General features: G+C 34.6%; 1 protein-coding gene across 2 annotated transcripts; it reads left to right on the forward strand.

Moving 5' to 3' along the window:
• The first annotated feature begins 1,903 nt into the window (after positions 1-1,903).
• On the forward strand, positions 1,904-8,931 carry LOC136803339 (acetylcholine receptor subunit alpha-like 1). 2 transcript variants are annotated; one of them, XM_067060053.1, is made up of 7 exons: positions 1,904-2,247; positions 4,395-4,534; positions 4,764-4,808; positions 5,064-5,173; positions 5,813-5,957; positions 7,165-7,261; positions 7,533-8,931. In XM_067060053.1, the coding sequence occupies exons 1-7, from the start codon at positions 2,112-2,114 to the stop codon at positions 8,315-8,317; spliced, it is 1,458 nt and encodes a 485-aa protein (XP_066916154.1). In that variant the 5' UTR covers positions 1,904-2,111; the 3' UTR covers positions 8,318-8,931. The 2 variants fall into 2 exon arrangements, with proteins under 2 accessions (XP_066916154.1, XP_066916155.1); XM_067060054.1 differs by lacking the exon at positions 4,764-4,808 and having other exon boundaries at positions 1,914-2,247.
• The last annotated feature ends 5,029 nt before the right edge of the window (positions 8,932-13,960 follow it).

A 13,960-nucleotide genomic window follows, 5' to 3' on the forward strand; every position in this document is an offset into this window, starting at 1 on the left:
GCCAGAATAAGCCTACAAGGGGGCACCTTAAGCCAAAATTCTACTTTAGCTTACCAGTTTGGTAATTGTCATAGAGAATTTTGGGTGATGAAAAACCCGATCTTTATCGTCCACACATGCCAAGCACCCATTTTTGCCTAAGTACCCCCTCCGAGGGGCGAGTACCTAAAAAATGGGGAAAATTTGATCGGTATCGGTATTTGAACGAAAAAAATCATCGGTATATCGGTAATTGAGAGAAAAAGTGATCGGTATATCGGTATTACGAAGTCCCGTACGCCCCTCACTTTGAGTTCACGTTCGAACAAACGAATGATGGATTCGAGACTTGGTTTGTTGAAGAAACAAGCTTCAAGGAATTGAAGGTTGTACTGTAGTATGTTTAAACTGCTCGCAGCGCCATGTATAAAAATGAGATCAATAACTGAGATAAAGTTGTGACTTACAGTCACTAGACTTTTAATCGAATAGGTCACATTAACATGTTAAGAAACATTTTTTTTACATTTTTTTTTACTTCACAACTGGGGTATTTTTTGTTGTGATAACTATATGATCGCTTCATTTGGAAAATTTTGACAAAGAATAAGACAAAGTTTTAGAGCTCAGTTTTTTTTCAGGTTGTTTCTTTACTTGTTTTATTTCATTCTCAATCCCAGCTGGTACACAACGTTGCTTTAACGTTTACACGTTTTTTTTTATAAGGAACCTTAACTTTGCTCTGAGCCTGGAGTTCCTTATTTTTACAGAGAATTTCAGTCTCAAAGTTCCTTATGGTTCCTTATACATAGGAAAGATTTTGCCCCTGAAAGATCAAAATTGGTCAAATAGTCCCAATAAGTCATTTTTTAATCCACTATTCTCAGCCTGAGCAGTTCCTTAACAATTCCTTATTTTTTGAACCATTTTCAGCCTCGAGTTCCTTATAAACGTGTTCCTTATAAAAAAAAACGTGTATTTAATGTTTGCAACGTCCATACAACACTAGATGAATGTTGAAACAACGTCGTTTGCCAGCTGGTATTGTGAATAATGATTACTTTGTAAGAAAACTCTGAATGGGAGCTACAATCTGCGTCGAAATATATTGAGAATTCTGGTTATTTTCTCGTTTTTCAAAATTTGAAGTTCAGGGGAGAAAGTCGAATTTGGGCTATCTGTTAAATATAATAGGAAATATCAATTTGGGAAGGGTTTATAGACTTCCAGGTTATATTCTGAGCCTTATTGACCATTCTTGAACTTTTAGATCCTCAGATCCTAAGGTCTTAAAACCTAGCGTTAAAAGTCAGAGAATTTACGCTTCAAACCTAAGTTAAAAATACTTGCAAATCGTTTGCAGTTTTGAAATTTTCAGGAATTTTCTTTTTTTCTCAAAATTACGACCTTGATTGTGGCTGGTTTTAATCTTGGAACCAAGAATATGATGACTTTCCTTTTTGTTATATTCCGAAGTTATAGGGTATGTCGTTAGGGGATTCTTTTTCATATAGCAGATGGCTTTTTCCTTAATTTGTCTTATTTTTCACCATATCCTATCTTTCGCATCTATTCTTCTGATATTTGATATTTCTATTTCCAAAACGACCAGAATTTTGTCACCTAAATGGTAAATCTTATCGATTACTCTTTGGCAGCTTCTTGAAACAAAAAGTGTATTTTGTTATTTTTTTGGGATGATAAGAAAGAGACTTTCTTTAAGAATATGGACTACATGGAGTTGACGTTTTTAGGAAAATTTGATTGAGGTCATTCCCTCTTAAATGACTAAACGACTCTTTTGATTGATATCCCTGGAAGATCATACATTAAAGAAAAACCGTCTTAAGATATGTCATCTCAAGTAAAATTCAATTTTACTTTTTAAGAGTTTTCCAAGTAAATTTGTCTTCTTTCCTATTAAAAGTTGATAAATAAGAGTATAAAGCAAAAAAAGGAGAACAAATTAAAAATTTATTAAGAAGAAAGAAAAATTGAAACGAAAGTTCTTGAAGTTTACAGATTAGTGCTGTGTATGAATAAGAGTATCTAATTGAAGATAAAATATGAAAAAAGTTGCTTGAAAGTGATGAAGGTTTGAAGTATAAATTGAAAAGATTTTGCACTCGAAAATGAAGCGACTCAAAATTTTGAACATGTTTTTCTTCGCACTTATTATCTTCGGATTTGCAATTTCATTTACTAATGGAAATGATGGCAACCGTACTCGACCAATGAATGAAACTAATACCAATTCTTCAGCCACAAGTATGTATTTTTCTGAATGTGAAGAGTGTGCTGAAACATTTTCATTGGGAAGAGCGGGGTAAAACATTTTCAACATGAGGAGTATTGTAAAACACTTTTAATGTGAGAAGTGTGGTAAAGTATTTTCAATACGAGGAGTGTGGTGAAACATTTTCAATGTTAAGAGTGTGGTAAAACATTTTCATTGTGAGGAATGTGGTGAAACATTTTCAATGCGAGGAGTGTGGTAAAATGTTTTCAACATGAGGAAGTGGTAAATATTTCAATGTAAGGCGGGTAAAACATTTTCAATTTGATGGAGGAGTGTGTGGTGAAACATTTTCGTTAAGAGTGTGGTAAAAATTTTCATTGGAGGAGTGTGGTGAAACATTTTCAATGTGAGGAGTGTGGTAAAATGTTTTCAACATGAGGAAGTGGTAAAATATTTTCAATGTAAAGGGTGTGGTAAAACATTTTCAATTTGAGGAATGTGCTCAGTTTCTTTAAGTGCGTGTTGTCACGCCTCAGTAACTTTTTACTTTGCAAGAAGACGTTTCTCGAAATTCTATATTGGAAGTTCTCTTTTTGTTTACTAGAGATGTTTACTACTAAATTTGTTAAACAAGTCTTTTGTATTAAATTCATTAGTGCTGCATACTGTAAAGCGAAGATCAAAACGTATTTCAAAATGGAAAGGGAGATTATTAAAATGACCACTCAAACGGTGGTCATGCCTCTTCCGGCAGTCTAATTTTAGAGTTTCCAAATTTTCTTTATAGATTATGATAGCTAAAAGATTGATCTTTTTGGAACCATGAGCCATAAAAAAAAAAAACATTCAAGGAACAATAAATTACATGAAGGGAGAAATATCGCACATTTGGTCCTTTAACCCGTCGTATTTCTGGATCTAAATTTCTTAATTTGGCTCGAGGATTTAAGATGGGACACTTAGAGGTGGGTGCTCGAAATCAATCAATTACTTTTGAAGCCGGAGCCGGAAGGAGTCAATACCCATGCCTAATTTTTGCCCAATCATGAATTTTTTTACGTGTTAAAATTTTTATAAATCTTTCTAAACAAAAAAAAATTTCATTGAAATTATAACAGAAGGAAATTAACTCGTGAACTAAGGATAGAACATTCTGAAGAAGATGAAAAGCACTTAACACAACGGAGGGGAAAACATCCATGTGAGGAGTGGGTGAAAACATTCAAAGTAAGCGTGTGGTAAAATTTTCATTGTGAGGAATGTGTGCAAGTGAGGAGTGGTGTGAAACATTTCAATTGTTGTTAAAATGAGGAAGTGGTAAAATATTTTCAATGTAAAGGGTGTGGTGAAACATTTTCAATGTCAGGAGTGTGGTAAAATGTTTTCAACATGAGGAAGTGGTAAAATATTTTCAATGTAAAGGGTGTGGTAAAACATTTTCAATTTGAGGAATGTGGTGAAACATTTTCAATGTGAGGAGTGTGGTGAAACATTTTCAATGTGAGGAGTGTGGTAAAATGTTTTCAACATGAGGAGTGGTAAATATCTTTTCAATTTGAGGAATGTAAAGGGTTGTGGTTAAAACATTTTCACATTTCAATTCAGGAGGAGGAGTGGTAAAATATTTTTGTAAATGTAAACTTTTCAATTTGAGGTGTGGTGAAAATTTCAATGTGAGAGTGTGGTGAAACATTTTCAATGTGAGGAGTGTGGTAAATTTTCAACATTGAGGAGTGGTCAATGTGAAACATTTTCAATGTGAGGAGTGTGGTGAAACATTTTCAATGTTAAGAGTGTGGTAAAACATTTTCATTGTGAGGAATGTGGTGAAACATTTTCAATGTGAGGAGTGTGGTGAAACATTTTCAATGTGAGGAGTGTGGTAAAATGTTTTCAACATGAGGAAGTGGTAAAATATTTTCAATGTAAAGGGTGTGGTAAAACATTTTCAATTTGAGGAATGTGGTGAAACATTTTCTATGTGAGGAGTGTGGTGAAACATTTTCAATGTGAGGAGTGTGGTGAAACATTTTCAATGTCAGGAGTGTGTTACAATATTTTTCAAACTGAAGAGTTTTTCTTTCAATGTGAAGAATGTGGTAAATCATTTTTAAAATGAACAGTACGTAGTAATGTCTGGAATATTTCCAACGAACTTATCTTTTTGACATTTCAGGAGCTACCGCGACTGATATTTACGACAAATTATTCGGCAATGACGCAAACTACCAAGCAGAAATTCGTCCACATGCAACAAATGGAAAACGACAACTTTCAATCAGTTTTGACATTAACATTCAAACGATCGGTAGCCTGGTACGTCACGCGATTTTAGACAGAATACTGTCTTGTGCGATAAAATTTCATTTCAGATTATAGCACAGAGTTGTTAGTTAATCTCAATAATATCAAATCTTTTAGATAAATTTTTTCGAGAATATCTTTCCATCGGTGTGCAGCATAAATGATTGCTAAGAAATTGTTTAAAAAATGTGTAGAAAAACTTTTGAGACAGGAATTAAATATTTATAACTCACGTTTTTAGAATGTGAAAACGCAGCTCTTTCACGTTACGTCGGTCATTTTTATGGTAAGCTGAAATTCCTTGGCTTGATAAAAGATGGAAACTGATGGACCTTGGTCGGGAACAAACGATAATCATCCCCCCACAGCTCGTGATCAGCCAGTGCAGTACCCATTATTTCAATCTCAAGTCTGTTTCCCGTTTCAGTTAAAAAGTTAGAATGGATATAGTTTAAGGTGTGATTCTTTGGAATCTTTTTCCCCCAAAAAAATCAAAATTCAAATTTAATTGCAACTCTTTCGTCTTTTGTAAACATTTCAGAAGTGGTTTGATTATCGGCTAACATGGAATGCAACAGAGTTCAATGGAATCGATACCATCAATGTCGGTAATACAATAGCATGGACACCTGATATTATGCTTTATAATGAGTAAGTAGCTGCTATTATTCTTTGTTAAAACTCGACTCACACTTTCACCCTCTATGGAATCATAATTTTGTAACTCAATTGATAGAATTCTAACTGGATATGACAGTACTTGTTGAAAACGTACAAAGGAGTGGAATATTATACACAAGTAAAAATAACACAATTAGAAAACGACGATGAAAATGAAGAAGAAGAAAATCAACATCTTGTAGAATTGTGTTACCGTTTTAAAAGAAAAAAACATTTCATATTAGAGCGTCATCACCATGAAAGAGTTTTGCAAAAACATTTATACAGTCAGGTATCTCATACATAACAGAGTGCAGCCCAATGGATCATAGAAACAGGTGTATTATGAGACCCACAAGTGTTTTTCGCGATGTCATAATAGGGACTAACGTGATTACGTGATTTGGAATTTTTTTTATTCATGATTGCGTGATCAGAGGTCAAAACGTGACCGTGATTGGAAAGATTTTTGAGCCGTGATGCGTCATTTGGACTTTTTTCAAAGGGCGGTGCGTGATTATCTAAATCTATTTCTAACTTGCGTGATCGTGATTGAAGAAAGGAGAGCCTCTTTTATGATGAGATTATATGTGTTCATTATTAATTACCTCATTAACTATTCATTTACAGTGGATCAGAAGAAGTTGTATCACATACAGACTTACATCGATCCAAAGTACTGATCAAAGATGATGGACAATTGATCTGGACGAACTTGGTGACCAACAAAGCCACCTGTCAAGTGGATGTCACCTGGTTTCCAATGGATGAACAGGTAGAGATCACAAATTACTGTGGTTTACTTATGATACTTTACAATTTTTTTTATTAAGGGAGCTGAAAACCTTGTAGCCTATACTAGACGTCACAGTTTTTTTCATGCAGAAACGGAATCAAAAATCCCGGTTTTTGGTGAGGTGCTCACTAAACACCTTGAAAATTAGGTCAAAATACAAATTTAGCCAGCAACGACAATTATACAATTTCTGTCCAATCCACAAAGTGGATCACATGAATGGTCACATTTGAAATAATTATTAAACCAGTCAACATAAGCTCAGAGTGGCAAATATGTAAAAGGTTCTAAAAGTGAAGTTTTCAGTACTCAAAAACAAAAACACGAAGGTTGAAATGTGGGGAATATTTCTTATTGGTAGGGATTATGATCCTTTCTATTGATTGAATTGTGTGTGTAAGAATATCTAAAGTCTATTCACGATAAGTGTGCACTCTTTTTTCATTTACCTATAACTTTTGAAAGAATTCTTCAATCTTTATAAATTTGGTATCGTTGGAGAGATATTTGTGAGTGGAACAATTTGAAATAAAAAAATCTTCAAAATAATTCTAAAAATGAAGATGAAAATGAAGAAGAAAAAAATGAAGATCTTGTAGAAAAGTGCTATAACTATCATTTTCACTGAAGTGAAACCTTGATTATCGAACGTTATCACTGTGAAAAAATTTCTCAAAAATAATCATTCAATCAAAAGATATCAAACAAAGTTATAAGCTAATTGACGTCTAAAAAACGCTTTTCTCTGTTTTTGCTGTTTTTGGGGTCAATCACTTATCAACTTTGTATCATTACTTTGTATTGAATAAATATTTTAGTGAAATTTCTTCACAGTGATGACCTCCAAAGATCAAAGAATCTCTCCAGTGAAAATGAAAGTTATAGCACTTTTCTACAAGATCTTCATTTTTTTCTTCTTCATTTTCATCTGCATTTTTAGAATTATTTTGAAGATTTTTTTATTTCAAATTGTTCCACTCACAAATATCTCTCCAACGATACCAAATTTATAAAGATTGAAGAATTCCTTCACAAGTTATAGGTAAAAGAAAAAAGAGTGCACACTTATCGTGAATAGACTTTAACTTATTATACTATAAGCTTTGGTCATCAGATCATCTTTTTTATCTTAAGCTTAAGCTTGTTTTAAGTTCTACATATTACATTAACACAATTTTACTTTTAGGTATGCAACCTCACATTTGGTTCATGGTCGTACAGTAAAAATGTAATGGACATCAAATTCAAAAACAAGAAAAAAGATAGCGATATGATCAAATCAGGTATGTTTCTTAAACTGCTGGCGATAGACTTTCTAAAGAAGCGATTCAGCCTAAAAATAATTCTACATTGACTAAAAAAAAAACAGGTTTAAAGCATTGTTGTATTGTATGTGGTATCTATAAGTCATAGCGGGGATGATAATTCAGCGTAGTTCTCATTTGGGAATGTAATAAATAAAAAATAGCCGTTTCTTACCGGAGAAGATTTTTCGGTGTATTTTTCAGCGATTTTGGTTCACAGGGGTGTATTATTTTTGATGTTTTCTTTCAGGTTACCACATCCCAAACGGTGAATGGGATATTGAAAAGGTGGAATTTTTTGAAGAAGAAAAAAGTTTTGATTGTTGTCAACAACCTTTTTCTGTGGTCACTCTTCAGGTTTCAATGGTCCGCTATCCAGATTTTTACTATCTATATGTATTTCTACCCTTCATATCTCAACTTATTTTATTCCTGTTGATTTTTCACATCCATCCTGACCAAGGAGATCGTTTGAGTTATGGAGTTGCCCTGCTGTTAAATATGACTATGTACATGATCTTCCTATCTGATAAATTGCCGGAAAAGTCGGATAAAATCCCGTTTGTCGGAACCGTTTTCGTTGCTTTTTTTTTCTTATTATCGATTGGGTTGGTTCTATCAGCAATCACAATGAAATATTCCAAACATGAAACGAACTTACCAAAGTCAGCTCACAAAATCAAACGGCTCTTGAATAAAATATCGCCAACAAGAACAGCTACCCTAGATTTGAGCAATGAAGGAGCGTGCTTTCCCGAATCATTTAATCTAGAAGAAAAGAACTCCTCTAAAATCACCAAGAATAGTTCACTTATACAGGATAAAGACTTTATAAATAACATTGACCGAAATGGTAATTCACAAAATGGCTTAGATCATCAGACTATAGAATCCTCAACCAATCATGATATGGATGCTTCAAATTCATTCCAAGGATGGTATGAATACATGAGATTTGTGGAGAAGTGTTTGACTTTCGTTTTCGCTGTGTTGATGGTGCTTGTACCCATCATTGTTGCTTACTGCTTGAAATAAAAACTTAACATCTTTGAGTAAAAAGGGATAATCTTGAGGTGTAGAAACTATTATCACAAACTAAATCAAGTTTATTAATATTTCCGGGAAAACATTTGACGGAGTTTGCAGTTTTAGGCTAAATCCGCCAGATTAAGTAATTGCCAAAGTAAGCCTCTTGATCAACCGACAGATTAGTAAACACCAAAGTTTAATACACTTAAGGTATATTACTTAAGAGGGGTACTAGTCTTGGAGAATGCCGGGTATGTGCAAACCAGGCCACCGAAAGCCGACCCCTAAAGAGATTAAATATTTGCAAAGAAGATGTAACCTTAGAGTGCCAAAAATCGAAAAATTTCCTAACCTTTATCAGGGGATATTAAAAAATTTCTTTGAACGACCTCTGCCTTGTTAAGATTTTTTGACTTTTTAAAATTTTCGTATCCTTAAAGAAAGTTAAATTATTTATTGTAGGTAAAAAACTGAAATTTTCCGTACGCTAAAATCCAGCACCTATTTTTTTGCCAAAGTAATTCCAGGGTATATTTTTCCTTTGGTGTAGGTTGACTGTTCATTTATCCATAAATATAACTTTTCTTTCGTTTAAAATATAGTACTGTTTCATTTCGTAACCTTGTTGTTTAATATTACCAACCCGGCTTGAAAAAAAAAATTTGAAAATTCAACTTGAGAAGGTCACAAAAAATTGCTAACAATAGAAAAAAACATTTTTACATAACAGTGGATCAGATAGGTGTTTAGAGCATCCAATACCGCGCTTTTTCTGTTTAATTGGAATGTCTTTCCTCCTTTTCACAGTATTTTTTGACATATTCAAGAAAGTTTGCCATTTGTAGACAAAGTTTGCTTGATTGTTAGATTAAAGATTATTGAAAATTCGATATCTAAACCTCATCCTTTCATCTAAAAACTGGTGATTTCACTACTGATAGTGCGTTTTCTTCGCCGATTCATTTCCCTTAAATGTCTCTTAACATCTTCATAAAAGTAAAGTACCAGAGCTGGTACCACCAAAGCTGAACACTGTCCAGTAAACGTCGTTACAATCTCAAGGTAAGCATTTGTATGTCTGGCGAAGAAAATTTCTTCAAAGAGCACAACAAAATAGATAAACCATGTCAATAAAAAGGCAACTGTTAAGCCCAGAACAAGACCAAACTGTTGTTTATCACTTTGAATGTATTCTAACGTTTCAGATGGTCGGTTAGAGACACTATCCGAGTTTTCAAGATCAGTTTCCAATCTCATAGTGTGATTCCAAACTCGATTTAAACAGTAGAAAATCAAGCAAAATGGTACTCCATAAACAAAAACAAGTACCAGTGTGATATAGGCCTTACTGATGCTATCATGTAAGGGTAGGATTCCACATTGACTTATATTACTTTGAAAACCATACCGACCGATACTTAGTAATGGTAAAATAGCCCAAATCGTACCATTAATATACGAAAAGCCAATGCATTTATAAGCAGTGGTGGAGTGTAAGTAGAGCCTTAGTGCTAACGTTGGATAACAGGTACAAATAAAGCGATCCAAAACGACAAAAACTAAATGTCCAATCGATGCGTATTCGAGACTATAGGTTAAAAATGAAATTGGTTGACAGAGTGATTCGGAATAGAGTTTTTCATGCTGGTGTAATAAACCACGGATCGAGAGTGGACAAACTAGAAATATACGTAGGATATCTGCAATAGACATTGAAATGATGAGTTGATCACGTAGCTGTTTCCTAGGTTTACCAAATAAACCAATCAGAATTAGAATGTTCAGTGTGACAGATGATACGGTAAGGATAATGTAAAATGTGGCAAAAAACTGGCTGAAATTTTCATCCATTGTTGTTTGTTGTTGAATGATTGTGTTTGTAATGTTCTAAAATACAAAGTATTTAAACAGGTGTAGTATTGGTATTAAAGGTTTTGTTTTAAACAAGAGTAATATCGTTTGCTTACTCATCAATTTTATGTCACAACCTTTTTCACATTGGATTGACATGGATGTGGAGCAAGATTGGTTAAAAAGAGGAAAAGAAAAACATTTTGTTGCTTATATCAGTATAATATAACAATAAGGGAGACACTATGTGTCTGATATTAAACGGGAACACTTATGTAAAAATAAAACCTTTAAATATCAGTACACCGCTGAAAAACACTTAATAAAAGGTCATCAGTGGGGAACCAGCTTCCTCTCAGAACCGTGAGAACAGGTCAACAAACCTTACGCAAAGATTAACCCTTGGTAAAAGTGCAGAAGCAGGTTCCTTATAGTTCCTCTGTTCGCCAATGACAAGAGATTTAATCGAGATTTAAAAAGATCAAAGCATTGTAACCACAAGCACATTCTGAAACCTATAAATTCTTTGTAACAGTAGGTCCCGTGGTTTCTTGTCAAGTCTCTTACTTCTAACTGTGACTAACCAATTTATGGCCAATCTGATTTCTTTAGACCTAGATGAGCGATTTTTTTATCTAACTCCACTTCTTCTCACCGTGAAAACAGGAAAAAGAAACTGGTAATGAGCCATGAGGTTTTCCTATTGGTTGAAATGTAATATTAGACAGTAGCAGATGATTTTTATTCTCTTTTTTGATATGAGTGAGAAAAATGTTATACTTGATTGATTGGTTGAAAAGATTCTAAATTTGAAATCCAAATTGAAAAAATGAAAATGAAAAAAGGTACAAAATAGAAAACTCTGGCCGTTTGAGTAATTAAAATTTCTTAGATTAACTGGGTTTGAATACTTTATAAGCAAATAAATATACAAATATTCATAAAGTGTCACAGGGAAAGTCTATAACTACTATTTCTTAGTGCAAACATAGTATAAGAAAGCCGCGGCTTTCTTATACTATGGTGCAAAGTTCTAAACATATTGGAGCTAATAGTTTTGCCTTCGCACATTGATGGGAAATTTACTCAATATATTATCAATTTTTGTTCTATCTTTCTTCTAAAGTGCTTATTATTTGAAATCTGTTAGTTACGCATATGAAATTCCTTTTTTACAAAATTTTCTTTCGCGTTAATATTTTGTATTAGAACCTTCAGCTATCTAACATGATCACTCATCGAAAGTTTGACTTTCAGAGACTCCTGTGGTCAAACTCTTGCTTCAGAAACCTTAAATAAATTTTATACCAGTTGGAGAAGAACTTCACGTAAATTTCGAAAATGCAATGAACAAGCAACCCCAAGTTTTAGTATCAAATATTATGGCCCTTTAGGAGCACTACAGGTATTACATGTTACTTTATAAGAACAAACTATATAAGAACACAAGGCTTCAATGGCCAAAATCTTAAGAACAAGTTATAAGAACATTTTATGGCTTTGCGGACTCAACTTCTTAGGAAAATTGACCAAAATACTCACAAAATGGTGAAATTAAGAACATATTAAGAACATTTTCAGGCTTAAAACTAAAAAAATTAACAACATCGAAAGGCTTCAAAAACTTTGGATGTTTTTATAAAAAAGCGTTTGTTTCGGCAGTGAAAATATTAGCCATATGCTATCTTCAAAGTCACGTCGAAAGTGAAACTTATAATGCTATAATCAAGCACGTGGGATTAGAGGAAAACTAATTAAGTCGTATGGTAATTATAAACATGCATGTCTTAATAATCAACCAGCAATTAAATGCACTATCGAACGATAAGTTTTAATGAAATTCTTAAGTTCATTCATTCTATCTTTCTTTTTTTTTCTTCCCTTTTTGCGTTGATGAGTTCTGTTTCGTAATTTCCAAGAGCCAAAACAATTCAGATTCAATATTTTTAAGTTTCGAAACTATAAATGTTCTCCTACTGCATGTATGAATAGATTCAAAAAGTCTGATATGTGTTGAACCTTGTTTCGACCCTGCAGCTGAAAATTATTTTTGAGCTGTCTGAATATCCAAAGTTAGCAGCGAAAGTCACACCACGAAGGTCATTATCAAAATGCCTGGAGAAGTTCGAAAACCAATTAAAAGATTCCCAAGGAATAACTGCATGGTTGGTACAATTTGTTTAATGTCCTATCATATTCATCGGGTATGGTATTTCAGAATATTAAGCAGTTGGATTTGAAGGGACACTCAAATAAGCGACCCAGGTGTGATCGTAGGTACATTGTTGAAGAGGCCCTTTCCCCCACAGGCACCCCTCATGTCACGCCCATATTTGGCCCATCACGCCAAATTCTTTTTAAATAGCTCCATCCCCAGCACGATAATAAAGCAATTTCGTGCTACCTTAGCTGTCTTACCCTCCTTGAACTGTAAGGGATGCGTTGGTCGTTTTACCGCTAGACTAGCGAGCGTTTGTCTTTCCTTGGACACAGTAACGCGGGAACAGGCCCGGGGGGCTACTAAGGCAATATGGGTTACGGGGATGCTCCGCTGGTCAGGGTACCTTTTTTAACCTCCACGAGTCCCAGGTAGGGTCGCAAAAACACTAAAATAGAAAAATTAGTCCCTCGTAGGGTGCCTATTTTTGGAAAATTTGGGGAAAAAGTAGAAAATTTCAAAAATTTTTGGAATTTCAGTCCCATTCAAGGTCACTTTTTTCGCAAATTTCGAGTCCCACGTAGCGTCCATTTTTCGAACCTCAGCGGAGCACCCCCGTCGGTCGACAAGGGTAGTACCTCCCCCGGGGAACAGGAACAGAGCTCAAAAAGAGTTCTTATAAAAAATAGAAATTGCCGCGGGAGAGTGGTTTGGAAAAAGGCGTTGTACCCAACGAACGTAGTGAGCCCATTGCAAGCGTAAGCGTAAGCTGCAGCAAAATACAACGACGTGGCTTACCAAATGAGATTATATATAAATAGTCATAGTTTATCGTTTTCCAGCCCTTCCAGGTCCAGGCGCTAGAGAACTAGAGAGAAGGCTGAGACCCGGGGGGGGGGTTACTTAGGCAAAATGGGTGCCGGGTATGTGCGAGCCATAAGGGTACCTTTTCTCATTCCTCAAAAGTCTCTCAAAGGGGTACAAATTCAAAAGTTAGTCTCTGAAAGGGTCCCAAAATTACGAAAATCTAAAATTTCTCTCTCAAAGGGTCACGATTTCCAAAAATTTTGACCAAAATTTGGTAAAAATCAAACCAAAATTTGGAAAAAATGGACCAAAATTTAGGAAAAAGTCTCTCAAAGGGTCCCAATATCACCATAATTTTGTCTCTGAAAGGTCGATTTGCGATTTTCGGCTCGGACTTACCCGTCACCTCGCAAACCTAGTACCCCCCCCCCCTGAGAGGCTGAGACCCCGGGGGGGGGGGGGGGGCAATCGATTTGGAAAACGACCGTACGTTCGGCCAAAAATCACGTCTCTAAATTCGGACCGTTCAGTGCAGGAAAAATTTGGCTGAAAATTGACCCTTACAGTGCATTCGAAATTTTTTACCCTTTTCAGGAAAATTTTTTTTGAAATTTCTCAAATTTTACCTCAACATTTGGTATTTTCTCAAATTTTACACCCTTAGAGTGCACTCTTTTTCCCACTTGAATGAATATGCCGAATATGCCATTTTCCACTTTCAATGTAGATGGTACCTTAATTTCTTTGAACATTCGATTTGCAATGTAGTACGGGTCCAAATTATTTCCCAGGATAGCCGTAATACTAAAATCTCGCTGTTTGACTGTGATAAG

The sequence above is a fragment of the Clytia hemisphaerica genome, unplaced genomic scaffold (assembly GCF_902728285.1).
Source record: "Clytia hemisphaerica strain Z4C2 unplaced genomic scaffold, Clytia hemisphaerica genome assembly, whole genome shotgun sequence".
Classification (NCBI taxonomy): Eukaryota; Metazoa; Cnidaria; class Hydrozoa; order Leptothecata; family Clytiidae; genus Clytia; species Clytia hemisphaerica.